Source organism: Chamaea fasciata, unplaced genomic scaffold, assembly GCF_029207755.1.
Source record: "Chamaea fasciata isolate MVZ Bird 193981 ecotype frontalis unplaced genomic scaffold, bChaFas1.0.hap1 SCAF_37, whole genome shotgun sequence".
NCBI classification, from domain to species: Eukaryota; Metazoa; Chordata; class Aves; order Passeriformes; family Sylviidae; genus Chamaea; species Chamaea fasciata.
In genome coordinates, this window is record NW_027094122.1 from 761,308 (window position 1) to 788,782 (window position 27,475).

The 27,475-nt window shown below is 58.3% G+C and overlaps 2 protein-coding genes and 1 pseudogene across 2 annotated transcripts in view; 2 read left to right on the forward strand and 1 right to left on the reverse strand.

Moving 5' to 3' along the window:
• Positions 1–282: 282 nt before the first annotated feature.
• The window catches only part of LOC136303562 (uncharacterized), a gene marked incomplete at its 5' end in the record, with an annotated part of 1,177,971 nt that continues 1,150,778 nt past the window's right edge, over positions 283–27,475 (reverse strand). Inside the window, 5 exons of the mRNA XM_066207196.1 lie at positions 283–1,178; positions 1,263–1,736; positions 4,244–5,367; positions 10,345–10,694; positions 13,812–13,823. Coding sequence (XP_066063293.1) covers positions 283–1,178; positions 1,263–1,736; positions 4,244–5,367; positions 10,345–10,694; positions 13,812–13,823 — 2,856 coding nt within the window. The remainder of the gene's footprint in view (positions 1,179–1,262; positions 1,737–4,243; positions 5,368–10,344; positions 10,695–13,811; positions 13,824–27,475) is intronic.
• On the forward strand, positions 15,234–20,310 carry LOC136303578 (maestro heat-like repeat-containing protein family member 7; annotated as a pseudogene).
• LOC136303572 (serine/threonine-protein kinase pim-1-like) lies at positions 25,132–27,120 on the forward strand (the record flags this gene model as incomplete). Its single annotated transcript, XM_066207204.1, has 5 exons — positions 25,132–25,656; positions 25,777–25,827; positions 26,007–26,373; positions 26,591–26,767; positions 27,014–27,120. Coding segments are annotated over 5 exons (1,227 nt in total), but the record flags the coding sequence as incomplete, so codon positions are not given.

The window sequence follows — 27,475 nt, forward strand, 5'->3', positions numbered from 1 at the left end:
AGAATTTCACAAAACCAAAAGATCTCAGGCACGAAAGCAGGGCTGCAGTCTCTCTTGGCTTTTGCAGTACAAAGAGAGGGAGAAGAGAAAATAATTAAGGTCTAATCAAAAGGATAATCGGCAAGGTGACTTCCCAACACGGAACACAGGGAATGTGGGTCACCGGGGCTCTGCCCAGTGTGGCTCCTCCAGTGGGGGCTGGAGCTGGAGCCGAGCTCGAAGCTCCTTCTGCACTGGGGGCACTGGCAGGGATTTCCTGATGGTGCCTTTGCTGGTGTTGGGTCAAGGCTGAGCTCTGTGAGAAGCTCTTCCCACACTGGGGACACTCTTGGGGCCCTCCCTGGTGTGGATGCGCCGGTGGATGATGAGGTTGGAGTTGTGCCTGAAGCCCTTCCCGCAGTCGGGGCAGCGGAAGGGCCTCTCCTCTGTGTGTGTCTGCTGGTGTTCAAGGGTGCTGGTCACAAACCCCTTCCCACACTGGCAACACTTGTAGGGCCTCTCCCCAGTGTGGATCCTCTGGTGGATAATCAGGTTGGGTGTGTGCCTAAAGCTCTTCCCACATTCCCCACATTCGTAGGGCCGTTCTCCTGTGTGGATCCTCTGGTGGCTGATCAGGCGGCACCGCCAGCTAAAGCTCTTCCCACATTCCCCACACTCAAAGGTTCGTTCCCCAGCGTGGGTCATCCAGTGATGGATCCGGTTGGACCCCATGCTGAAGCTCTTCCCACATTTCTCACTCTCATTGAGTCGTTCCCTGGTGTGGATCTTCTGGTGCTGGATGAGGTGTGAGCTCCGCTTGAAGCCCTTCCTGCAGTCGGGGCAGTGGAAGGGCCTCTCCTCTGCATGTGTCTGCTGATGTTCAAGCAGCAGGGTGCTGGTCACAAACCCCTTCCCGCACTGGCAACACTTGTAGGGCCTCTCCCCAGTGTGGATCCTCTGGTGGAACCTCAGGCTGCCGCTCTGCCTGAAGCCCTTCCCACACTCCCCACACTTGTACGGCCTTTCCCCAGTGTGGATGTTCTGGTGCTGGATCAGGTGGATTCTCTGGCTGAAGCTCTTCCCACATTCCCCACATTCATAGGGCCGTTCTCCTGTGTGGATCCTCTGGTGGCTGATCAGACAGCACCGCCAGCTAAAGGTCTTCCCGCACTCCCCACACTCATAGGGTCGTTCCCCGGGGTGGGTCCTCTGGTGATGGATCCGGTTGGACCTCACGCTGAAGCTCTTCGCACATTCCTCGCTCTCATCGAGTCGTTCCCTGGTGTGGATCTTCTGGTGCTGGATGAGGTGTGAGCTCCGCTTGAAGCCCTTCCTGCAGTCAGGGCAATGGAAGGGCCTCTCCTCCGTGTGCGTGCTCTGGTGCACGAGGAGATAAGTGCTGGTCTGAAACCTCTTCCTGCATTGATCACACTCGTAGGGCCTCTCCCCACTGTGGGTCATCTGGTGACGGATCAGGTGGGATTTATGGCTGAAGCTCTTCCCACATTCCCCACACTCATACGGCTTTTCTCCGGTGTGGATCCTCTGGTGGCAGATCAGGTGGCACCGTCGGCTGAAGCTCTTCCCACACTCCCCACACTCGTAGGGTCTCTCCCCAGTGTGGGTCCTCTGGTGGCGGAGCAGGTCGCTCTGCCAGCGGAAGCTCTTCCCACACTCGGAGCACTTGTGGGGCTTCTCCCCATCACGAAGCTGCTCATGGACCACCAGCTCTGAGCTTTGGCTCCATCTCTGGCCGCCTTCCCGGCCCGGCCTGGCTCTTTCTTCCTCACATCCTCGCCAGCTGCGTTTGCAGCCCCTCCTCCTCAGGGATCTCCGGCCCTTTTCCTCCCCGTTGCATTCCTGCGCCGTGGAGCCGCTCAAAACGGCCTCTGCCACGAGCTTCTGCCGCAGGGATTTGTCCTCCCTGCTCTCCATGCTCGGCTCCCTGTCTGGGGGAGGAAGGACAAGGACAGGATGGGATTTGCCTCCGTGTCACAGGGAAGGGGAAGGAGATCCCCCGTCTGCTCGGTGCCCGCCCTCCCCGGGCTGCGGCGAGTCCCAGGAACCCAAAAAGCTCCCCCCTCTTCTGTCTCCCCACCTACGGATACTGGGACTGACCGGGCTCATACTGGGACTGACTGGGCTCATACTGGGACTGACCAGTGTTATAAATGCATATTATAAACTTGGCTTTTTGCAAGATGTGTTCTATATGGTTAAGAATATTGTGTAATGATATAAGGTTTTTTAGTTCTGCTATTAGTAAAGAAAATTAGGCATAGAGGTACTAGATGATATAGTATGCTTAAACTGTCTGTTTGGTCGGGATAACATCTAGTGAACATGTAAAGGAGACTCTGCTATTGAGATACCAACTATCAGCATCTACCATCTGAAGAAAGTACGGACCAAGGCTCAACCTGGAGGTGATAAGGAAGACACAGCCAAGAAACACGCATGCCCTAAAACAGCGGACCCAAGGAGGGACCATGCAAAACAGTTCCCGGAATATGGAAACTAGTTTATGGAAAAATATGAACATTCAACAGGTTGATACAATGGCAATGGCATTTAAAGAATGACTCTGATACAGCAGAGTGTGGACTTGGCTAAATGCCAAGTCAACCGGCCAAACGTACTTAGCTTTTTTTTTTATCTCCTAACTGACTCATTTTCTATTAAACCTATTTCTGAAAATTTACATAGAAAGTGAACCTTGTTTTTCACAGACTGGGCTCATACTGGGACTGACCGGGCTCATACTGGGAGCAGTCACTGCCGGCACCGGGACACCCCAAAAACACCTCCCGGGGAGCCCCCGATGTCCCCCCGAGGGGCATCTGCTGCTCGGCTTTGGATCCCCGCGAGCTTCAAACATCCCCCCAACAAACCCCAAACCCAGGACCCCCCGGGATATTTGGGGCGAGCTCCCCCTCCCCGGGCACCTGCGGGATGGGGGGCGATGATCCCGGCGGTGCCGCCAGTTCAGGGAGCGCTGGAGCCGCCGCTCCCTCCGCTCGTCTTCTCCTCCCGCTCCTGCTGCCGCGGCGCCTCTTCCTCCCTCCCTCCTCCTCCTCCCCCGGGCCCGGGCCCGGCCTGGGAGGGCGGGGCCAAGGAAAGGGCGGGAACTGGGAGGGGAAAGGGGCGGGGCCAAGGGGACGCGCGGTCCTAAAACCGCCCGGGTTCGCTTAAAATTGCCAATTGTGCCGAAAATCCACCGTAAATCCACCAGGTTTAGCTTCAAATCATCCAAATGGGCCAAAAACCTCCGGGAACGGGACCGGGACCGAGACAAGATCAGCACCGGAACCTGCAGCAACACCAACACTGAGACCGTCACCGCAACTGAGACCGGCCCCGCACAGGCACCGGCACTGGGATCGACACCGAGACCAAAACCGGCACCAGAACTGGTACCGGGACCAAGACTGAGACCACGACCGACACTGCGACCGGCGCCGGGAGCGCTCCGGAACCGGCCCCGGGAAGGCTCCAGGACCGCGGCCAGAACCGAGACCGGCAGCGCTCCGGGACAGACCGAGACCGGCACCGGAACCAGCTCCGAGACTGGCGCTGATCCGAGACCGAGACTGAGACCGAGCCCGAAACCGGGACGGGGATCGGACCCGGAATCGCTCCGGGATCGCTCCGGGACCGCCGCGCTCGCTCCGGGGAGTTTTGGCCGCGTCCCCGAGCGGGACTGGGCGGGACCGAGCTGGGAGACTCGGAGCTTCCCAAGGCTGAAAATGACTCCTTTAGTTTTTCGGAATGTGTCTCCCTTAGTATTTTACACAGACCAATCTGATTGGTGACAAAAAGACAAACCTCGTCAATCACATTGGTCAGAGCAGAGGGACATCAAGAAGTCCCTCCTAGGAAAAGGAATGAAAAACAATGCTACAGTTTTTAGAAAAACACTCCTCTTGTTTACAGAAAATTCCCTGAGAAAAGAATTTCACAAAACCAAAAGATCTCAGGCACGAAAGCAGGGCTACAGTCTCTCTTGGCTTTTGCAGTACAAAGAGAGGGAGAAGAGAAAATAATTAAGGTCTAATCAAAAGGATAATCGGCAAGGTGACTTCCCAACACGGAACACAGGGAATGTGGGTCACCGGGGCTCTGCCCAATGGGGCTCCTCCAGTGGGGGCTGGAGCTGGAGCCGAGCTCGAAGCTCCTTCTGCACTGGGGGCACTGGAAGGGCTTTCCTGATGGTGCCTTTGTTGGTGTTGGGTCAAGGCTGAGCTCTGTGAGCAGCTCTTCCCACACTGGGGACACTCTTGGGGCCTCTCCCCAGTGTGGATGCGCCGGTGGATGATGAGGTTGGAGTTGTGCCTGAAGCCCTTCCCGCAGTCGGGGCAGCGGAAGGGCCTCTCCTCTGTGCGTGTCTGCTGGTGTTCAAGGAGCTTGCTGCTGACCCGAAACCCCTTCCCACACTGGCAACACTTGTAGGGCCTCTCCCCAGTGTGGATTTTTAGGTGCAAGCTCAGGCTAGCTCTGTGGCTGAAGCCCTTCCCACACTCCCCACACTTGTACGGCCTTTCCCCAGTGTGGATTTTCTGGTGCTGGATCAGGTTGATTTTCCGGCTGAAGCTCTTCCCACATTCCCCACACTCGTAGGGCCGTTCCCCGGTGTGGGTCCTTTGGTGGAGGATCAGGTGGGAGCTCCGGCTGAAGCTCATCCCACATTCCCCACACTTGTAGGGCCTTTCCCCAGTGTGGATTCTATGGTGAAAGATCAGCCTGGACCTCAGACTGAAGCTCTTCCCACATTCCCCACACTCATAGGGTCTCTCTCCGGTGTGGATGCTTTGGTGGCTGATCAGACTTGAACTCTGGATGAAACTCTTCCCACATTCCCTACACTCATAGGGCCTCTCCCCAGTGTGGATCTTTTGGTGTAGCCTCAGGTTGGCTCTCTGCCTGAAGCCCTTCCCACATTCCCCACACGTGTACGGCCTTTCCCCAGTGTGGATGTTCTGATGCTCAGTCAGGGTGGCTCTCTCTGTGAAGCTCTTCCCACATTCCCCACACTCGTAGGGTCGTTCCCCTGTGTGGAACATCTGGTGGCGGAGTAGGCTGGACCTCTGCCTGAAGCTCATCCCACATTCCCCACACTCGTAGGGCTTCTCCCCAGTGTGGATCCTTTGGTGGAAGTTCAGGTTGGCTCTGTACCTGAAGCCCTTCCCACACTCCCCACACTTGTACGGCCTTTCCCCAGTGTGGATGTTCTGGTGCTGGATCAGGTTGATTCTCTGGCTGAAGCTCTTCCCACATTCCCCACACTCGTAGGGCCGTTCACCTGTGTGAATGCTTTGGTGGCAGATCAGGCTGTTGGCCTGGCTGAAGCTCTTCCCACACTCGGAGCACTTGTGGGGTTTCTCCCCATCACAAAGCTGCTCGTGGAACACCAGCTCTGAGCTCTGGCTCCATCTCCGGCCGCCTTCCCGGCCCGGCCTGGCTCTTTCCTCCTCACATCCTCGCCAGCTGCGTTTGCAGCCCCTCCTCCTCAGGGATCTCCGGCCCTTTTCCTCCCCGTTGCATTCCTGCGCCGTGGAGCCGCTCAAAACGGCCTCTGCCACGAGCTTCTGCCGCGGGGATTTGTCCTCCCTGCTCTCCATGCTCGGCTCCTTGTCTGGGGGAGGAAGGACAAGGACAGGATGGGATTTGCCTCCGTGTCACAGGGAAGGGGAAGGAGATCCCCCGTCTGCTCGGTGCCCGCCCTCCCCGGGCTGCGGCGAGTCCCAGGAACCCGAAAAGCTCCCCCCTCTTCTGTCTCCCACCTACGGATACTGGGAGTGACTGGGCTTACACTGGGAGCAGCCACTTCCAGCACCGCGACTCCCGAACCCTCTTCCCGGCCATCCCGCCCCTCCAGCCCCTAACGGGGTCCCGGCAATCCCAGGCGTTCCCCCGCCTCTCGGGCTCCCCGCTTTGCGGTTCTGGGCTCTCCTCTCTCTGGGCTCCCGCTCAGGGAAGCGGCGGCTCTCCCGGGCTCCCCAAACCCGGTGTTCCCCCGCCCCGGCTCTGCCAGCACCGGGACACCCCAAAAACACCTCCCGGGGAGCCCCCGATGTGCCCCCGAGGGGCATCTGCTGCTCGGCTTTGGATCCCCGCGAGCTCCAAACATCCCCTCAACAAACCCCAAACCCAGGGACCCCCCGGGATATTTGGGGCGAGCTCCCCCTCCCCGGGCACCTGCGGGATGGGGGGCGATGATCCCGGCGGTGCCGCCAGTTCAGGGAGCGCTGGAGCCGCCGCTCCCTCCGCTCGTCTTCTCCTCCCGCTCCTGCTGCCGCTGCGCCTCTTCCTCCCTCCCTCCTCCTCCTCGCCCGGGCCCGGGCCCGGCCTGGGAGGGCGGGGCCAAGGAAAGGGCGGGAACTGGGAGGGGAAAGGGGCGGGGTCAGGGACAGGGCGGGAATCGTGAGGACAATGGGCGTGGCCGAGGGGACGCGCGGTCCTAAAAGGGCCCGGTTCGAACGAAAATCATTCAAACGGGACTGAAATTGTCTAAAGAAGCCTAAAATCCACCCTTACACCGATCAGGTTTGGCCTCAAGTCACCCTAAGAGGCCTGCAATCCCCACAAAGTGGCCTAAAATCACCCAAAGGGCACTAAAAGCCACCCTATAGCCACAGGGTTTGGCCTGAAATCAGCCACTTGGGGATAAAATCATCCAAAGGGGTCTAAAACCAGCCAATGCGGCCTAAAATTGCCAAACGTGGTTTCAAACCCACACAAAATGGCCAAGAATCCCCTCAAATCTCCTAAAAGGCTGTGAAATCCTCCCTGAAAATACCGGGTGTGGCCTAAAATCAACAAAATGTACCTGAAGTCCACCCTAAAATCTAACAGATTTGAACTAAATTCACCCAAATGGGACTAAGCCCCACCGAAATGGGCCTAAAAAACATTCAAAGGGATCAGAAATCCACCCTAAAACTGCCCAGTTTATCTTAAAATCACTCAAATGGGACTAAACCCCACCAGATTTTGCCTAAAATCAGACAAAGGGGCCAAAAATCCACACTAAAAGGCTCAAAACCCCACCCTAAACCTGCCCAGTTTGGCCTAAAATTACCCAAACCCGCCTAAAATCTCCGGGACCTGGACCCAGACCAAAATCAGCACCAGAAGCGGCACCAGCACCAGGAGTGAGACCGACACCGGATCCGAGACTGGCTCCGAGAGCGGCACCGCTGCAGGACCGGGACCGGAACCGACAGCAGCACCCGCAGCGGCGCTGCACAGGCACCGGGACTGCGGCCGAGACCGGGACGGAAACCGGCACCAGAGCTGGCACCGGGACAAGACTGAGACCGGGACCGCAACCGGCAAAAAACGGCCCAAAAGTCACCAAACGCGCCCCTAAAGAGACCGACAGTGCCTGAAAGGTGCCAGAAAATGGCCACAAAATGGCCCCCAAATGACCAAAACCTGACTAGAAATGCCCCTGAAATTACAAAACATGTCTCAAAATGATTCAAAGCGTGACCAAAAATGACCCAAGAGTGACAGAAAATTGCCCAAAATGCCGCAGGATGGGGGAGAGCCCGGAGAGACACAGAATTCCCAAAAATTTTTTTAAAAAATCACCCCAAAACTGCATAAAAAAGGAAAATTATTTTTCAAAAATCCTGAAAAAAGCCTCAAAATAGCTCAAAAAAGAAAAAAAGCCAGAAAATGCCTGCAAAACTTCCAGTAATATTCCCAAATTTTCCCAGACTACCCAGAATTTCCCAAATTCCCCAAAATTCCCCAGAAATTCAACCAAACTCCATCAAAAATCACCCCGAAAATGAAAACAAACAAGCCAAACAAACCCTTCAAATGCTCAGAAATATTTTTTAAAATCCCTCAAAACTCCACAAAAATTCCCTGAAAACTCCCCAACTCCTCAGATTTCTCAAAATTCCCAACATATAACCCAAAGAAGCCCCCAAATAACAACAGAAAACAGTCTAAAAATGCAAAAACACCACCCCAAAATTCCTAAAAATATTTTAAAAATCCCCGAAAGCACCCAGAAAGTCCCCCAAAATCCAAAGAAAATTTCCCGAAACTTCCACAAGTCACAGAATTCCTGAAATCCTTGACAATTGCCAAAATTTCCTACACGTGCTCTCGATGAAGTGGTGCAGCAGGCAGGACTTGCTCGTGCCGGTGCTGCAGATCACCAAGAACTGCCGGAACTTCCCACATTTGGTATCAAAATTCCCCAAAATCCCCTCTAGAGATCCCAAAATTCCCACACTTGGACCCAAAGTCCCTGCTTTTGGATCCAAAATTCCCCCAAAATTCCCCTCAAAATTCCCAATAGAGGCCCCAAAATTCAAAAAAGTTCCCAATAGAAAACCCCAAATTGCCCCATTTGGACCTCTACATTTCCAAGAATTCCCTGTACAGAGCCCAAAATTCCCTCCAAGGGTCCCAAAATTTCCCTACAGAGATCCCAAGACCCTCCCCAAACCCTCTATATGTTCCCCCAGGCTCCCACAGAAGCCCTATAGACCCACCCCAAACCCCTTTTAGGGACCCCCGCAGATCCCCTATAGACCCCCCAGACCCCCCCTAAATCCCCTATAGAGACCCCCAGACCCCTTCCCAATCCCCTGTGGGACCCTCCCCCCCAGCCCCTTTTAGGAAGCCCCAAGCCCTCCCCAAATCCCCTGCAGAGACCCTGAGATCCCCTAAATGGACCCTCAGACCCCTTCCAGGGACCCCCAGGCCCTCCCAAAATCCCCTAGGGAGACCCCCAGATCCCCTAGAGAGACCCCCAGGCCACGCTGAACCCTCTCGAGATCCCCTATATATCCCCTGGAGCCCCCTCAGAGCCCCTTTGGGGACCCTCAGACCGCCCCAAAACCCCACACAGGGACCCACGGACACCCCCACACCTCCCCGGAGCCGCTACAGGCTCCCCCAGATCCCCGACAGACCCCCCAAGCCCCGGAAAGGCCACCCAGACCCCAATAATCCCAAAAGAGACCCCCAGAGCCCCGGACTTAGGGACGCCCCGAGCCCCTTTACGGACCCCTACGGACCCTCTATAGACCCCTCAGACCCCTATGGAGCCCCTATAGCCCCCCAAACCCCCTTTAGGGACGCCCAGACCGCCCTAAATCCCCTATGGACCCCCTTAAACCCCTTACAGACCACCCACTAAACCCCCTAAAGACACCCCCAGGTCCCCCCAGACCCCTAGAGATCCCCTAGAGATCCCCTAGAGATCCCCTAGAGATCCCCTCTAGATCCCCCTTGCCCCACCGTAGGTCTCGGACACGCCGGAGCCGGCTCGGGGAACCAGGAACAAAGATGGCGGCGCCCGGGGAAGCCACTTTTGGGTCATCTGCGCATGCGCTGGACGGAACGCGCCAGCAGATGGGCGGGACCCAAGGGAAAGGAGGCGTGGCCAATGAAAGGGCGGGGAACGAATGGAACGAGGCGGGGTCAGAGAAAGGGCGGGAACTGGGAGGGGAAAGGGGCGGGGCCAAGGGGACGCGCGGTCCTAAAACCGCCGGGTTTGCCCTGAAATCACCAAAAATGCGCCTAAAACTCTCCAAAGGGGCCTCAAATCCACCCTAAACCCGATCAGGTTTGGCCTCAAATTATCCAAATGGGATTAAAATCCCCACAAAGTGGCCTAAAATTACCCAAAGGGCACCAAAATACACCCTAAATCTCCATGGTTTGGCCTCTAATCAGCCAAATGGGGTTAAAAGAATCCAAAGGGCTCTAAAATCCAACCAAGGGGCCTAAAATTGAACAAACTGGTTTAAAAAAAACCCCACACAAAATAGCCTGAAATCACTCTTAAATCTCCCAAATGGGTGTAAAATCCAAACTGAACGTACCCGGTTTGGCCTAAAATCAACCAAAAAGATCTAAAATCACCCAACATGGCCTGAAAGCCACACAAAAGGACCTAAAATCACCAGAGAAGGACTTTGTTTGACATGAAATTATCCAAAGAGGCTGAAAATCCACTCATAAGGGCCAAAAATAACCAAAAAGAAGGGGCCTAAAATCTCCCACGCACACCTAAGATCCACCCATGTGGGGCAAAAATCATTCAAAGGGACTTAAAATCCACCAAAAATATCCCAGTTTATCATAAAATCACCCAAATGAGCCGAAACCAGACCCAAATGGGCGTAAAATCATCCAAAGGGATAAAAAATCCACCCTAAAGCCCACCAGATTTGGCCCCAAACCACCCAAAGTTATCTAAAATCCACCCAACACGGAACACAGGGAATGTGGGTCACCGGGGCTCTGCCCAATGTGGCTCCTCCAGTGGGGGCTGGAGCTGGAGCCGAGCTCGAAGCTCTTTCTGCACTGGGGGCACTGGCAGGGCTTTCCTGATGGTGCCTTTGTTGGTGTTGGGTCAAGGCTGAGCTCTGTGAGAAGCTCTTCCCACACTGGGGACACTCTTGGGGCCTCTCCCCAGTGTGGATGCGCCGGTGGATGATGAGGTTGGGGTTGTGCCTGAAGCCCTTCCCGCAGTCGGGGCAGCGGAAGGGCCTCTCCTCTGTGTGTGTCTGCTGGTGTTCAAGGAGCTTGCTGCTGACCCGAAACCCCTTCCCACACTGGGAACCCTCGTAGGGCCTCTCCCCAGTGTGGATCTTTTGGTGCAAGCTCAGGCTGGCTCTGTGGCTGAAGCCCTTCCCACACTCCCCACACTTGTACGGCCTTTCCCCAGTGTGGATGTTCTGGTGCTGGATCAGGTTGATTCTGTGGCCGAAGCTCTGCCCACATTCACCACTCCTGCTCTGGCCATCTGTGAGGTGATGATGTAACTGGAGAAGCTCCAGTCCAGAGGAGGAGCTATGAAACCTGGTTCTGGGGTGGAGTGGCGACATGGACTAAATTCACGCTCTTTTGATGCAGGGCATGCCCTGAAGTTGGATGGGCTGCCTGCATCTCCCAGCTGAGCATCACCTTCCGTCTCCTGCTGCCGCTCAGCAGCTTTTCACCAATCCAGGGGTTGGGATGTATTTATTGCATCAGCAACTCATCAAAGAAAACTTGTTTTGCAGTCACAAGTACGTTTCAGATTGTTTTATTCCCGAGCATCCTTGACAACTAAACACTGAGCTTTTGTTGTGCCTGAGGGCAAGTGAAGCAGCAGCAGGGTGGCCGAGGCTGGGACGCGCGACCACCGTGCCAATTGCCCGGAGCACCGTCAGGCAGTGCCGGGATCCCGGCTGCGGTTCTGGTGCCCAGAGCTGAGGAATCGCAGCCCCTGCCTCAGAGCCTGTCAGAAAGGCACCCAAGTGAGAGCAGAGGGAGGGCACCCTTCCAGTCTCTCTTGGGCATGGCCACAAAGCAGCCCCTGCTTCTCCTTCCTCCGCCTGTGTTTGGGGTGTGCTGACGGCAGCGCCAGCCAGGTTGTGCTCTGTGTTCCAAAGGCTGTGGAGAGCGGGCATGAAAAGTGCTGCGTGCACAGCGGAGAGTCCTGGAAGGTGCTGGCAAGAGCGTCCTGCGGGAACAGGGCTCTGGTCTCTGGCCGGGAACAGCCTGGTTTTGCTGCTGTGAGCGCAGGCAGGAGTGGAGGCAGGTGAAGAGGCAGCGGGCAGCTTGTGTTTGTAGAGGGCCTGGGGCTGCATGTGCGAACCTCCACCTGGAATCACACTGGGGGGAATACGAGCTAGAGCTGGAGCGCCTGGCCAGAAAGGACCAGAAGGAATTCAGCCTTGCCAGGGTTTCTTAAGAGTGTGTTGGTGTTCCCCAGGAAAGTTCCCAATGTGGGGAAACGCCTCTGGGGAAAAGAGACTTGCTTCTCAAGGAAAGCGCTTTCCATGGAGCTCCCAGTGAGGAAGGTGCAAGTGTCCCCCTTTAGCTGTCTGTGGTCCTTTCAGTCCTTGAGGCCCGTGGCACTTGGCAGATGGAGAAGGGAAGGGAGAAGGCTGTGAAGAGCAGGTTTGGAATCCACCTGAACCTGCAGAGACCAAGGCAAGCACCTACAGCAGGGTGTGTTACCCCCACTGTGGACACAGTTGTGAGCAGGAGCATCTCTGAACAGCTGCGAGCCCCAAAGCTGTCTCGGAGAGCTGTGAATTCAAAGGCCTTCATGCACACACGTCTCACATCTTACCTGTCTGCTGTGTTTCAACTCTTGGCAATATGCATTTCTGTCTTGCTCGCTGGAAGCGGCTCCGGCCCAGAGGGCCGGCACCGAGCTGGGCTGTGTGGGCCAGGCGGCACGGAGAGTCTTGGCTGATCTTGCTGTGTCCCTGGCCTCAGAAAAGTCTTGGAAGGTTTGCCTCCCAAGGCGCCCTCTCATCGGCTCTTCCTGTGCATCTTGGAGAGAACAAGGCAGGCGTTTCTGGCAGCTGGGCATTAGCAGGCCTTCAAATGGGGGCGTGTTGTGGGGCAGGCCCAGCTGAGACACCCTGAGAGGAGCCCAGCGCTCCTTGCTCCTCTCTGCTGACACGTGAGCCTTGTCTGCTTTCGGGATGACCCCGGCTGTGTCAGGGGGTGCTGCTACGTGGACACGAGACAGCCGGTCCTGTCCCGCTGGGTCCCAGCAGCGCCTCGCAGCAGTCCTGCATCCCCGTCAGGATGCCGGCCAAGAGAGGTCCTGCAAGCTGAGGCAGCTGAGTTGAAGCTTGTGCGGGTGCCTACGGGTCAAGGCCAAGGGTGTTCCCTCAGGATAGAGCAGTGCTGAGGGGTCTCTAGAATTCAAAGAAATCAGCAGACAAATGCATCGTCCGCCAGAAGCTCTTTTATTGGCAGGAGGGAAAGGGTCTGCACTCCACCACAAGGCTTCTTTGCCTCGTCTAAATTTCAGTGGTTTTATGTAGGAATTCTATTAAAAATACCATCCATCTTTACACTGCTGAGGTGATTGGATAGGCAGGGGGTTTACAAAGAAATCCATTGTGTCAGATTCCTAGACTTGAAGCTAATGTCCACCTGCTGGCCAGGATCGGTCTCAGCGCACCAAAGCAGCTCGTCTTCCTCATCCCTTGCCTGCACAGGGCTGATTCTGTAGCCGCCCTTAGGTCTTCTGGAAGGTTATGTCTAAAGCTTTTTGTCAAGTCACTCTCCTGTCATGCTAGGCTTCCAGGTTTTTCTTATGTTAACTGGTGCTAAGTACTTAAGGATATCTGTGCTAAGTACTCTTTGCTTCTCTAAATTGCCTGTGCTTCCTTCCATCAAAGAAAGGCCTTGTTTCATTCCTAAATGTGCCTGATGCCGCCCAGGTCTTTTGGCACCGCTTGCTTTCCTGTGACATGTTCTACCTCCCCCGAGAGTAAAGAGGGAGCTGGAGAAGGAGCTTGCCAGGCTGCTCTCCATCCTTTAGCAGCAGTCCTGGTGAAGTGGACAAGTCCCAGCTGAGCGCAAACGTGCAAATGGAAGAGCCGTGCGCAGGAAGGGTCGGCGGGAAGAATGATCCAGGAACCGATGGCCTGGCAGCCTGAGCTCGCTACCGGGGAAGGCCTTGGAGCACATCGTCCTGAGTGCCATCCCACGGCACGTACAGGGAACCAGGGGGTCTGCTGGAAGACGGGAAAGCTCTGCTGAGGGATGGGGACACCTGGGGGCTTGGCAGGGTGCTGGCGAAGGAGTTGTCTGGAAGGTGAGAGGTTGAGGCTGGAATTGGAGTCAGTTTGAAGGCAGCATCTGTGGTTTAGCACAGCTTTGGTTATGGAGGACAGAAGGAATAGCTGGGACTTTTTCTGTTCGTGGTCCTGCTTCTCGTGCAGAGAAGAGGGGAGAGCTGTACTTTCTCGGCCACTTAGGTATCTGTAGCAGGATAGGGAGGATTAGCCCTCCTGCAGTCTACTCATTTGTTTGGGCTACTTTTGTAACACTGAGTGGACTTTCACTTGCTGGAGAGCCTTTATTCCTTAAGAGAATTAGGTTCTTATCATCATCCCTTCAGAGAAAAATGTTCGAAACCAAAGCAAGGCCTTTCTTTTGCCCCTGTGTAGTCTTATGTTTTGTACAGTGACATTCAATGGATGACCTTAAGGCAAATGTGTTGCTGCTTTGAGATGGCAAGGAAACTTCCAAACCTATCACCTTCTCAGGCCATTCCCATGAATTTAGGAAGTTTGCAACTTTTTGGAACTACTTGAGTTGAGCAATGGGACGTAAAGCTTTCCTGAACTGAGCATTCTTAAATGCCGGATCCTTCTATGCCTTCGCTGCCAGGGTGATTTTGTGCTGCAGGAAATTACTCCAATGAGAAAACAATTTCAGCATGGAGTAACAGCTTCTGACAAGAGACCAAGTGTTGCCAGCAGCTGCTCCAGGTGCTCCTGCTAACATCCCCTGGAGGAAGGAGCACAGCCCCCAATGCACCTGGGCTTTGGCTGCCCTGTGGCAGAGAAGCCCCCCGGGGCACAGGTCTCTGGGGCAGGAGATGACACCAGCACTGCCAGGGCTCAGGGGGTGGCAGCTCTGCTTGTGCGGGGACTCTGCCACACCTGCCGGTTTCAGCGCTCCCCTGGCCCCAGGGGTCAGAGCAGCACTGGTGCCCTGGCCCACACGTTCCTCGTCTGTGTCACACCTGCGGGTTTAGGACGGCCACCGGCCGAGACGTGTCCCAAGGAGGCCGTGCCACCTTCTGTGCAAGGCCCCGTGCCCTTCCCGCTGCGGCTGCGTCGGCAGCCCTGGGGGCTCCTTCTGCTGCCCTGAGCCCGCAGAGCAGGGCAGCGTTTGCCCGTGGTTTGAGGCGCTCCGAAAGATCCTGTCTTAGGGCTGTCTTAGACGCTTGGGGCGAGGGATTCCTTCCAACCCGGGCCACTTTGGCTGGGCTGGGAGCGGCCCCAGGGCAGGTGGCAGTGTGTGCATTGGCCCTTTGTGACACGGTGCAGCAGCGTGGTCACTCACCGTGGCATGGAACGGCACAGGGTGTCCAAGGAGCCTTTGTGACACGTGGTGACACAGGTGCTGGTGGTGATGCAGCTGTGCCACTGTGCTCGGAGCACGTGACGGGACAGGACAGGATAGAGCGGTGTCGTGAGGAGCCCCCTCACAGCACACTCGTTCGTGTCTGACCCGGAGCTTTTCCGAGGCGTTATTCCTGCCGCCGGTTGACCTCAAGGCCAAAGCACAATCCTTGACCAAGAGTCACCCGTCCTTGTGGCAGGAGCCCTCGAGAGCAGAGTGCAGGACTTGCTGTCCTGAACTCTTCCCAGCACTTCAGTTGTGTCGGTGCCTTCCAGGCGCCGCTGCAGGACTTGCTGACTCGGAGCTTTTCCGAGGCATCTCTCCTGCAAGTCCCCATCAGTCCAGTCGCTGACATGGAGCAGAGATCCCCAAGAGTGCCCAAATTGGCCAGCATGGAAGAGGAAGGTCCTGGAGCTGCCCCAGTAGAGGAGACTGGGCTCAGAGGATACTCTGAGGACCTCTTCAAAACCAAGTCCAGTGCTGCCCTGCTGGATATGCTTGTAGAGGAGGGATTTTCCAAGCCAAAGCAAGTAAGAAGCCTGTGACCAGGGTCTGATCCTCCCAGGAACTGCTTGGCCTCCCAAGCCACCCCTGCTGGTCCCTGTAACCCTCCCAGGCCACCCAGTGTGCGGAAAGGGAAGCACTTCTCTGGGGAAGCTGGGGACATTTCTCCCTCTGGCAGCTTTCCAAGTCTTCCCGTGCCTTCTCCAGGCGCCTGCCATGGTCAGGTACATCCACCAGTGGCTCCTGGCCAATGAGTACTCTGGGCACAAGCTGTTCAGGACCCTGCTGGATCTCACCGAGGCACAGCCTGCTGACGTGGTGATGACTCTCCTGCGTGTGGCCCCATCGTGTGACAGGTATGGGGCCCACCTGCCCAGAGGGCTCAGGGCTCCCCAGCCCATCATCCTGTACAGCCTGTCCCAGGTGTCTGAGCAAAGGAGAAATCCAGGGCCCTCCGGCTGCTCCCTTCTCCAGCTCTGGCATGGCAGGCCCCGAGCCTGCTGCCGTGCTCCCTCCCTGCCCCTCGGGGGTCTGTCCCCACAGGGCCGGGCTGCCTGCATGCTGCTGGCAAGGGCCAGTGGGCAGAGGCAGAGCTGGCAGCCAGCTCAGCTCCCCCCTGCAGCCCAGGCCACGGTGCTGTGTCCGAGGCCCCCCTGAGACAGAGTTCTGACCCTGCAGAGCTGCTTTGTCCATGTGGAAGGCCATCCTGTGCTCCCCCAGCACTGCGAAGCCGGCGCAGATGATGCTCCTCCGTGTGCTGGAGGACTGGCCAGAGCACAGCACGTGCACCTCGGATGGGGACAAAACTGGTGTCTTTGCCCTGGCTGTGAGTTTCTGGAACTGGCCCCAGCTCACCCCACGGCTGCCTTTCCAGCAGCTCTCCACCCTCCTTCCCCCACCGCATCTCCCTGCCTCAGGCGCTGGGATGAAGCCTGGCCTAGGGGCAGCTTCAGGGGCACCGGGCCCGGTGCTCCCCCTGCGTCTCCCCTGGCCTCTCCGTGCCACGCTGGGGCCCTGCCACACCAACACCTCAGCACTGTGTCGGGGGGATTCGTCCTTTGCAGGCAACTGCGGTGATGTGGAAGATCCTCCAGGAGCACTATGTCCCACTCGAAGTGAGGCTGTGTTTCCCCCGCCTACTTGTGCATCTGCTCTTCCAAGTGTTCTCCAGCACTTTGGATCCACCAGAGGAGATCGATACCTTCTGGAAGGCATGCCAGGAGCGAGACGGCCTTGCCACCAGCCCCAACAGGTGCTCCATCCCAGTCCTCCTGTCCCTGCCACATCTCCAGGGCAGGAGCCAGTGCTCCCAGCGTGACCTGGGCTTTGCTCTGCACACAGGTTTGCAGCGTGGACCCTCAAGTCCCTGCTCTGCCAAATGCGCTGTGAGAATGTGGTGGTGGCAATGGAACGCCAGCGTGGCTGGGACAAGCTGCTCCATGCTGACACCCACCACTATGCTTTGGGTCTGCTGGCCAGGTGAGACCCCCTTGACGCCGCCGCCCCCAGAATCTGTGCTCTGTGCTCGGGGTCCCCCACAGAGTCTCTGTGGTGATGAGCCAGAGGGCCTTGTCACCCCGGAACACCAAGCAGACTGGCAAAGGCTGGCAGAGGCGGGTGCCCACAAGGAGCCACCTCCCAAATGCCTGAGGTCCCCGTGCAGGATGGTGCTGAAAGAGCCGACCTCTGGGAGTCACTCCTGGGAAAGGTCTGTCCCCCTGGTTCACAGTGTTGGTTACTTTTTCTCCTGCCAGGCAGATGTCTTCTGTCTCCAAACCCTTGTGTTCCTGGATCATTCACTACCTGCTCCAGCTGCTCAGCACACGGCAGCCACGCTGGGATCTGCCCGCCCTGGTGTTCCTTGTGGAGGTGAGCCTGAAGGCCAGCGCTGCCTGGCTGAGCTGCCTCCCAGCTCTGTGCCCTCTCGTAGCCGCAGCTGCCTGGGACGGTGCCCGCGCCCTGTGCTGGTGCTGCTGCTGCTGCCTGGGCCCGGCCCTGTGCGGGTCTGGGCTGCTGTCGGCCGGGACCCCTGTCACTGCCCTGTGCCTTTCAGGTCCTCCAGTGCCTCAACTTGAGTAAGTGCAGCGGCATCGCTCTGGAGATCCTGTCCAAGAACCTGCGGAGCGAGTGCAGGGAGAGGCGTCTCTTGGCACTCAGAGGCCTCGTGGTGCTGGGCAATAATCGCCTGATGGTGAGAGGGGGGCAGCGGCTGAGGCTGTGCGGGCAGCGTGGGGCTGGGGAAGGCAGTTGCTTGAGCTTGCCTTAGTTTTGGGTGCTGAGACAGCTGCTCCCAGCTCTCCCGCCTCCCACTTCAGCTGCCCGAGTGCTTCCACACAGGCCTTTGGCCTCTGAGCCCTGTGGCAGCAGGCTGGGCTTACACAGACTTGTGTTCCACACAGGCTAAAGAAATGTGGAACCTGACTGAAAGCCTCATCGAGCTCCTGCAGGAAAGTGATGGCGACATCATCAGGATGACCATTGTTCTACTGAAATATTTGTTTCTGTACAATGGCGTCCTGATACCCAGCCCCATCGCCCTGAGACTGGCTGAGGCGCTCCTGCCGCTCTTTGACAACGTAAGGCTCTGTGCCCCCAGCCACGGCCACCGAGTGCCGCATGGACACTTTGTGCCATGTGGATTTGCAGGCTGGTGCCCAGGTCAGCCAGAAGCAGCCCGTGATGAGGTCTTTTTTCCTTCCTTTCATACAGGATGATAGCCAGGTGCAGCTGTGCGCTATGTTTGCCTTTCAAGACATGATGGTTTCGTTAACGGAAGAGGGAAGAAAGGTGCTGAAGTCACACGTGCGCCAGAGCCTGCTCCCACTCTCCTTCCACTGCCATGACCAGAACAAGTGTGTGCTTGAGGTGAGCACTTGTGAGCTGCTGCGTCCCCCTGGGCAGGGGCTCGGCTGCCTCCTGCCCTGGAGCCTTGCAGGCTGGAGCCTCTTGCAGGCCTTGGCACAGGGACACTCCTGTGCCCTGAACTGTGGGGCCATCTGCGGCTCTCTGCTGCTCTCCAGGCCGCCCGGGAAACGCTGCATTCTTCAGCCAGATTCCTGAGGAGGAGGGATCTTGAACAGATGCTGCAGGTGGATCAGACGTGGAGGTTCGGCGAAGGACTGGTAAGGGACTGAAAGCCGCGGCCTCAGCCCGGAGAAGGCCCCCGAGTGCGGTGCCCACGGAGCCCCGGCCCAGCGGGGCCGCGGGGCGGGGCGGCACCGCGCCTCCCCGGGCAGCAGCCGGCCCTCTGTCCCCTGCAGAGCCCGGCGCCGGCGCCCGCTGGCCGGGCCTCGGGGCTGTGCGGGCAGGGGAGGCCGGGGCTGGGCGCGGCCAGAGCCCGGCCAGGGGCTGAGCCCGCGCCAACCCTTCCCTCCCTGCTGCCGCTCTCTCCAGCTGGCAGACGACAGGAGCCGAGCGGCCGAGCACCTGCGCCGGGCCCTGCCCTACCTGGAGCACCCACAGGAGCCCCTGCGAGAGGCGGCCATCAGGTTCATGGGTGAGCCACGAGCCCGAGCCCCCATCCCCGGCCCGCCGCAGCTCGGCCCCGGCCCCGGCTGCTGGCCCGGCTGCGGCGGCATCCGCGCCCGGCGCCGTGGAGCCGCGCCTGCCCTCGGGGCCGCTGCCGCCCTCTGGCAGCCGTGCCCTGGGGCGGCAGCGTGCGGCAAGGGCCCGGGCCGAGCCCCGCCGGGGCAGGAGGCCGTGTGGCCACAGGGCTGGCAGCGCCGCCGGCAGGGCGCCGTGCCGCTGGGGCCCTGACAGGCTCTGTGTTCCCAGGGATGGCCGGGCGGCACCTGAGGGGAAGGAAGGAAGAGCTCGAGCTCATCTGTGCGGGTGAGTGGGGGCAGCAGGCTGTCAGCGGGGGCTGCCGGGGGAAGCCGCACGCTCTGGCCCGGCTGCGGAGGGCTGTGCTCCCTGTGCGGACGAGGGGTGGTGAGGGCGGAGCACACGGAGAATTCGGAGACACGTCGGGGATTCATGGCCAGCAGCTTTGGGCTGATCCTGAATTATTAAAAAAAATAGGAATATCGCCCTAATGCCGATATCCAACAATGACGGACAAAAGACTCTCCAGCAGTTTAGAGTTAGAAAGTGTATGTTTAATTACGACGCCGGGCAGCGTGCGGGATAGCTCCCGAACACACGCGCGCTCACAGAAGATCACAGGGTCTTTTTATGTACAGAAGGATTGAATACCCAAAACACAAATGTATATTCATGACTTTAGTACCTCCCATTCCCCGCTTCCTATGGTAATTAGCCAAAAGCTATTAAGCATGCGTGGTTTGTTCTTTGAAATGGGTCGGTGGTCTTTTTTATGGGGCGGGGTCTCAAAATGATGAAGTAAGTGAATCTTCTTCGCTTTGACTTTTTAACCTTTTAGTGTTGCGTGACAACTGAATCCCGTTTTCCCAGGAGTATTTGATTTCTGAATTCATTGTCCTTCTTGAAGCCTATTGATTATTCAGAACACACAAACATAAGTTGACAGGCCCCATGATTTATCAGTTCCTTAAATCCGGCTTCTGCTTATCAAAGGGGAAGTCTATCTGTCTTACTTCAGCAATATCCAGTTAAAGTCTGTAATTCTTCAAAATTAATGTTTCAATCCCCTTGGTCCCTGCTCCCTCGTGGCCATGGCAAGAGCGGGCTGGGCTGGCCCTGGCAGGGGGCTCTCCTCGGGTCCCTGCTGATCAGGGCTATGGCCCCGTGTTCCTCTGTCTTGCAGCCCTTGAAGACACGGCAGATGACAGCAGCCCTGCCATCAGAAACCTGGCCATTGAAACAGCCTTGGTCCTCCGGGCAGTCCAGAGAGCTCCGTACTCCATCCTGCAGAAGCTGCGAGATCAGCTCCGCAGGGCACGGAAGACACGGCCTCGACTGTCGGGCCTGGGCTGGCTGCGCTGCTGGAGCTCTGCGGAGAACTGATCTGGGACACTCTGCCTGCTGGGGCCAACTGAGCCAGCGGGGATTTTCTTCTTCTACAGGATTCTTCTTTTCTTCTTTTTTTTCTTCAGTATATAAATATAGGATATGTGTTACAATACACGGACTCCCAGGATTTTTCTTTTGCTGCCCTGGGTGCACAGGGGAAGAGGGGGAAAAGGGTGCTTTGTGCTCAGCAAGCTGCCCAGGCGTGCAGCCTTGCAGGGAAAATGGCCAGAAGCCCCTCGGCCCTCGGTGGTCCTGCGGAAGCCTTTGCACTGCCGAGAGAGCGCGTGGGCGGGGGCCGGAGCTGTGGGCATCCCTGCGAGGCCGGAGCCTGGAGATGGCCACAAGCCCTGTGCCAGCCAGGAACCGCCGTCTGTGTCCTCCTGCCCGTGTGCTGCTGGCCGGATTGCTGAGGGCTCCGCGGTGCCTCTTGATCGGGCTCCTCTGGAGCTGCTGTGGGGCTGCGCCTCTGCTGCCGGGCAGGCTGGCCGGGCTGGGGGAGACTCTGAGGGGCTGGGCTGGTGGGAAGCCCTGAGGAATTGGGTGTCAGAGGCCACAAGCAGCCCCCGGGGAGCTGCCATGTTCCTGCCAGCCGGCTGCTCTGGCGCTCCCCCAAAGCACCTGCGGAGTGAGTGCAGGGAAAGGTGTAACCTTGCGCTCAGGGCCCTTCTCGAGCTCACTGAGGATCCCTCCCTCAATGGTGACAAGGGGGCAGTGGCTGGAGCTGAGCTGGGGAATGCAGTCGCTTGGGCTTGGCTGGGCTTCGAGAGCTCAGGCAGCTGCTCCCAGCTCTCCTGCCTCCTGGTTCGGCTGCCCGAGTACCTCGGGACAGGCCTTTGGCCTCTGGGCCCTCTTGGCACCAGGGCGGCGTTTCACGACTTGTGTTCCTCACAGGCCAAAAAAGTGTGGCCCCTGACTGAACATTTTGTGGAGCTCCTGCGGGACACAGATGAACAGTCAGTCAGGATGACGGCCGTGATGCTCAGCTTTGCAGTTTTGGACAAGGACATGCTGAGACCCAGCCCTGTCGCCCTGCAGCTGGTTGCGGTGCTCCTGCCACTCTCTGACCATGCAAGGCTCTGTGCCCCCAGCCACGGCCACTGTGTGCCCACCAAACACTTGGTGCCCTGTGGGTTTGCAGGCTCACGCCCAGCTGAGCCCCGAGCAGCCGATGCTGAGGTCTTTTTTTCTTCCTTTCATAGAGGATAACGGCCAGGTGCAGCTGCTGTCCACACTGCTCTTCTGAAAATTGGTGACTGTTTGCAGGGCCCCTGGGAGGGAATATTGGGGTTCCTGGCAGCAGGATCCTTGTGCAGCTTCAGGCTGGGGTGGGCAGCACTTCCATCTGCAGCTTCCATGTGCTGCTCCGGCAGCTGCTGCTGCTGCTGGGGACCCTGAGGGAAGAGGCCACGGGAGGGATGGAAATGCTGCACGGACAGCAGCAGCCAGGGCCAGGAATGAGCTTTGCCTTCCTGGCTGCTGAAATGAGGCTCCTTTAGTGCAAGAGGAGGCAAAGGCAAAATCAATTTCAACAATTCAAGGGAAACTGTGGAAAATTGGAAGCCTCTCAAAATGTCACACACATTCATCTGGGAGCTCTTCAGCGTTGGTTCTTGTAAAAAGCCTTTCCCGTTTCCCCTTGGCTCTGAGATTCTGGGAGCCACCGCTGGGCTTCAGGTTTCAACTGATTTTTATTTTCCAGATTTTTAAACAGAGCTCTGAATTGGGCATCTCTTGCCACTTTTTCTGCTCAGAACCTTGAGAAAGGTTCTCTGCTCCTGTGAGCCACATCTTGAAGGGTGGTTGGCAACCATGGAATGCTCTGGGAAAGCACTTGATTGACTTCAGGGCCAGGCTGGAGAGCTCAGCCTGAGGAAAGAACTGTTCCAGATGCCTCTGTCCATGTCCAGCTCCTCACAGCTGAGTCCCTGAACACCCTGGGTGGTTTATAGGGATTGATTTTCCCCTCCTGTTCACTTGGAGGTGATTTTGCCATCCTTTAGAGGAACATCTGACCAGCCCCTGCCCCCATTCCATTTTATTCTCTCCACTTTGAAGCTGGACCGCTGGGTTTGACATGTAAATTGGTAGTGTCTCCCCGTTCTTCCCTCCAGCCCTCCATTGTGACTTGTATTAAACACTGCAAACGGCCTCATTTGTCTGGTGGGGAAGATGTGAGGTGGAGAAAGTTAACAGCATTTGTTTTCATGAACCTTGTGCTAGTAAAGAAAAATGAGGTTGGTCATTTTGGTGTGGTGCTGAATGTTGGGATTTGGGAGTTTATTTCTTGCTATTGTTCTTATTATTTATTAGTGTTACTTTTCACTGGTCAGATTTTTAAACCTTAGACACGATTAACCAAGGCTGGATGTAAGTCATTAGGAAAATTCCCTTGCATTTTCCACTGGGATTAAACGGTTCAGTCGACTCCAAGTTGCCAGTGGATTCTAAAGATGGGAAATCCTGTTAGTGGTGGGTTTGGTGTGGTTTGGAGCTGGGGAAGGCTCTCATCCCCTCCCGGAGGTGCCCCAAGCCCGCTCTGCTGCCACGTCTGCACTCGCGGCCCCTCACGGCTGCCCTGCCCTGGGGACACGGTGGGACCCCGCTGCTGCCGGGGCTGAGGCTCCTCACGGCCCCTCAAACCCCTCCTGGCTACACAGAACCTCTCCTGGCCCCCGACAGCCCTTCATGGCCCTTCATTGCCCCTCCCGGCCCCTCAGGGCCCCTCCCGGCCCCAGGCGTGGAGCTCCTCCCGAAGGAGAAGGGGCCGGGCCCTGCTGGTTCTCCTTTTATTTCGGTCGTTTCGCAGCCGTGAGGAAAGAAAGGCTGAAATGGAGCCTTTGCCCAGCGGTTCCCTCCGGGTCAATTGCGGCCGAAGCTCCGTGCCGGCGCTGGCCCCAGCACCAGCATCCCCGCAGCCCCGCCGGCCTTTGCTGTCCCCCCGTGTCCATTCCCTGTCCCCGAGGCCCGCCCGGCTCTGGCAGCAGCAGGAGCCGCAGCGCAGCGGGCGCCGGCCCGGCCCGGCCGGGGCTCCCGGGCAGGAGCAGCAGCAGCGCCGGCCCCTTCCCACCTGCTCCTGCCTCGCCTTCCAAGGCCTTTGTCCGGCTCCACTGCGGCCTGGAGCAACGCTCAACCGCCAACAGCCCAGACTGCTCAGGGCCCGCCTGTGCTGCCCCGACCCAGCCTCCAGAGAAAGGAAGGGTCGGCTTCCAGCGCTGTTTTCAGCACTGTTTCACTCAGCCCGAGGTGACGGCAGGAGGCTGCTGCTGCCTTTGCCTTGGCAATTGGAGATCGCGGCGGCTGCTGCACCCCTCTGGCTGCCGACTGGATTTTATCAGGACAACTGCAATTGCCTTTTTCCATCCTTGCTGCCCGCTGTGCTTTTGTGACAGTGAACTCAGTCTTTCTGTTGCCGGCACCGGGCAAAGAAGAGATTGAAATGCTCCCAAGTCCCCGGGCACTAAGTCGAGGGGAATTAAAGCCACACAGGCCACATTTACAGCGCTCCAACACAGCTCTGCTGCTGGTGCTGCTGAAATAGAATCAACTTAGAGAGGCCATCACAAAAATTGCCGCTGGGGTGTCAAACACAATGCAAAAATACACCCGGAGAAAGAAAAACCAGAACTTCTTGGCTCACTTCATTGCTTCCTGCGAGCAGCAGAAAAGGGAGATGCCCAGAGGTATTTCCAGCTGCTGCTGATCCCAGCTGGAGCTCTCTGCAGAGTCCCAGCAGGAACCTGAGCCCAGCCCGGGGAGCTCACACAGTGTCAGGGAGATTCTGTCTCTGGATTCAGTCAGGGTTGCATTCCCCAACAAGTGCTGGTGCCACCTCCTGTTTTCTTGGATTAAAACAGTAACAAGGAAAACCTTACCAAAGGCACAACTCCCCAGCCCACAAGGAAAAAAGAAAGGACAAATTGTAAAGTTTACCAAACATTTGTCCTGCTTTGCTGCAAAAGTCGTGCTGCACTCAGTATGGAAATCCAGGAGAAGCTGCAGTTGGTGGCACATCTTGTGCCAGAAGCTCGACCTCGTTCTCCACCAAAGGTTCTTGAAAAGAGCAGCTGGGACTGTGGTGAAGGTTGCTGGAAAACTGCAACAGCTTTCCAGAAGTGAAATGAAAATGCAAGAAATAAACCAAGAGGTTTTCCTCTATTTATTTCTATGCTTCCCTTTTCCGTGTTGCACTACTTCTCCGTGCCATTAATTCCAAATGGATCTCACCTCTCAGATAGATGACTTAGTGAGTTTTAGACCCTCGAAAATACCATGGGCCGTACACAGAGTTTGCCTTCCCCTGTTTTTGCTGCAAAGTAACGCTGGAGACATAAGCGTAGTGCTTGGGTCGGGCACGAATCCTACAAGCAGGGAATGTGTCCTGACAGTGTCTGACCCTCAGCAGGGACAATGCACAGCAGCGACCGAGGGAATTCCTCTGCCACGGCGCAGGAGTCAGGCCTCTGGATGTGGGCTCAGCACGGCCAAGTTGCCGTGTTTGGAGCGGCTCGGGGGCTGCCCCCGGGGAGCGCGGGGCTGGAGCGTGGAACGGACACGCGGACAAACGGCCCCAGGGCTCCAGTTGCAGCGGCGGCAGCGGCAGCAGCAGCGGCAGCAGCGAGTCTACGGCGTCTACGACCCGTCCCCGTCCCTCTCTTGTTCCTCCTCTCCCTCTCCCGCTGTCCCGCACTCTGTCTCGCTGTCCCGCAGCCTCTCCCGGTGTCCCTTTCCCGACCTCCCCGGCCCCTCTCGGCGTCCCCGTCCCGGCCTCTCCCTCTCCCCCCGCAGGGCTGGGCCATGCCCCGGGCCCGCCCCCGGCCCCGGGCGTCCCGCCGCGGTCTGGGCTCCGCCCGGCTCTGGCGGTGCTGGCTGTGGCGGTGCTGGGCGGGCATCAGTGCCTGGGGCCAGGGCGGCATCGCTGCGCTTTGGCTGCGCCTGTCCCGAGCCCGGCCCCGGCCCCGGCCCCGGCCCCGACCCCGGCCCCGGCCCCGACCCCGGCCCCGGCCCCGACCCCGGCTCCTCCCGGGCCCCGCTAAGGACACACGCGGCGCGGCCGCTCCCGCCGCCTCCGCCGCGGCTTCCCCGGCCCGAGCTCCGCCGCTCGGCAGCGCAGCCGCCGGCCTCGAGCCGCCGGGGCCCGGGGCGGGTGGGGATGCCCGGCCCGGGGCGCTCGGGGGGCGCTCGGGGGCCGTGTCTGGCCCCGGGCCGAGCGCTGAGGGCCGCGTGTCGCCCGCAGGGGAGGCGCGGGAGGTCCTGCAGGACCGGTACCGGCTGGGTTCGCTGCTGGGGCGCGGAGGCTTCGGCAGCGTCTACTCGGGGACGCGGCTCTCGGACGGCGCCCCGGTGAGCGGCGGGGCTGGCGGCGGGCGGAGGAGGAGGAGGAGGGCGGAGGAGGAGGAGGAGAAGATCGGGGCGCGGCGGGGCAGGCGGCGAGCTGAGCCCGCTGCTGGCCTTTGCTCGCAGGTGGCCATCAAATGCGTGCCCCGGGCCCGCGTCCAGCACTGGGGCGAGCTGGTGAGTGAGCGGGGCCGGCGGGAGAAGCTGGGGCCCGGCAGGGGAAGAGCCGGCGGGAGCCCTGCAGGGAGAGCGGGCGTAGGCTGAGCGGGGGGCCCAGAGCATCCGGGGCTGGGTGAGGGGTTCCCGAGCCCTGGCACAGCCTCAGCCCCACTGACGGCATCGTGGTCCTTCGGCAGCCCAACGGCGCCCGTGCGCCCCTGGAAATCGTGCTGCTGGACAGGCTGTCCTCTGGATGTGGTGGCATCATTCAGCTGCTGGAGTGGCTTGAGCTCCCCAACAGCTTCCTGTTGGTGCTGGAGCGTCCGGAGCGGTGCCAGGACCTCTCGGGTTTCCTGGCGGAGCGGAGGTTCCTGCCGGAGGAGGAGGCGCGGGGGCTGTTCCGCCAGGTGCTGGAGGCCGTGCGGCACTGCACCAGCTGCGGGGTCCTGCACCGCGACATCAAGCCCGAGAACATCCTGCTCGACCTGGCCACCGGGCAGCTCAAACTCATCGACTTTGGCTGCGGCGCCTTCCTCCAAGACACAGCCTACAGGCAATTTGCAGGTGAGCCCTCTCAGGGGATGTTCCTGGGCATCTCACGGCCCAGCCTGGCTGTAGCACCGCGGCTTCCCCCTCTCGCTGCTAGGAGCGGCGTTATTTCTTGAGCCAAGTTGCTTTTGGGTGGAGGCGGGAGGGGGCCAGCCCCCACACGCCCAGGGACGCCGGGGCGAGGCTTTAGGAGTTGCAGCATCCCCTGATGAACTCCGTCTGTGTTCCATAGGAACCCTGCCCTACAGCCCACCAGAGTGGATCCACCACCAACACTACCACGGCGAGGCAGCGACGATCTGGTCCCTGGGCCTCCTGCTGTACCACCTGGTCATGGGGAAGCACCCGTTCAGGAGGGGCCAGCAGTTCATCTGGGGGCGCATCTTGTTCCCACGATGGCTCTCTCAAGGTGGGTCCTCATCTCTGGGCACAGGGGAATCCCGGTGCTGGGAGACAGCAGCAGGCTGATGAGCACCCTGCTCTGGCAGCTGCTGAGGGGGTGGCACATGTCCTGCTCTCCTCCAAACAGAGAATCCATGGGGAAGTTTAGGCACAGCTCTGGGCACACCCAGCATGGCCTGGGCACGGGAATGGAGGGGCAAAGCAGACGGGATCCTTCTCCAACTGACTGCTGGTTTCTGGTTTCTCTCTTCAGAGTGCCAAAATGTTATCAGGAGGTGTTTGTCCATGCAACCCTTGGACAGGCCATCCTTAGAAGACCTCTTCAGTGATCCTTGGCTGCAGGGTGTTCATCTGCCCTAGAAGATGGGAGAGGTCCATGTGCACAGTTTGATCCAAAGACCTGACAGGTAAGAGCTCCACACATCTCATGGCAATCAGTGCTAAAGAAAACCAGAGTGTTTTTGTCCTGCCTGTAGCTCTGAGCAGGGATGACCAGATGGGAACATCTGTGCTGGGGCGGAGCTGGAGACCTGGTGTAGCAAGCACTGGTGGCCACCATCCACCCTAGTTATGCTTGTCCTGGTTCGTTGGTGCCTGGGGCCCTGGGCAGCGCACTGACAGCCTGGTCTGGCCCCCAGGGAAGGAGGAGCCCCTGGAGAAGCTGTATCAGGTGGGGCTGCTGCTGGAGACACCAAGGACAACCCCAAGGATGCCA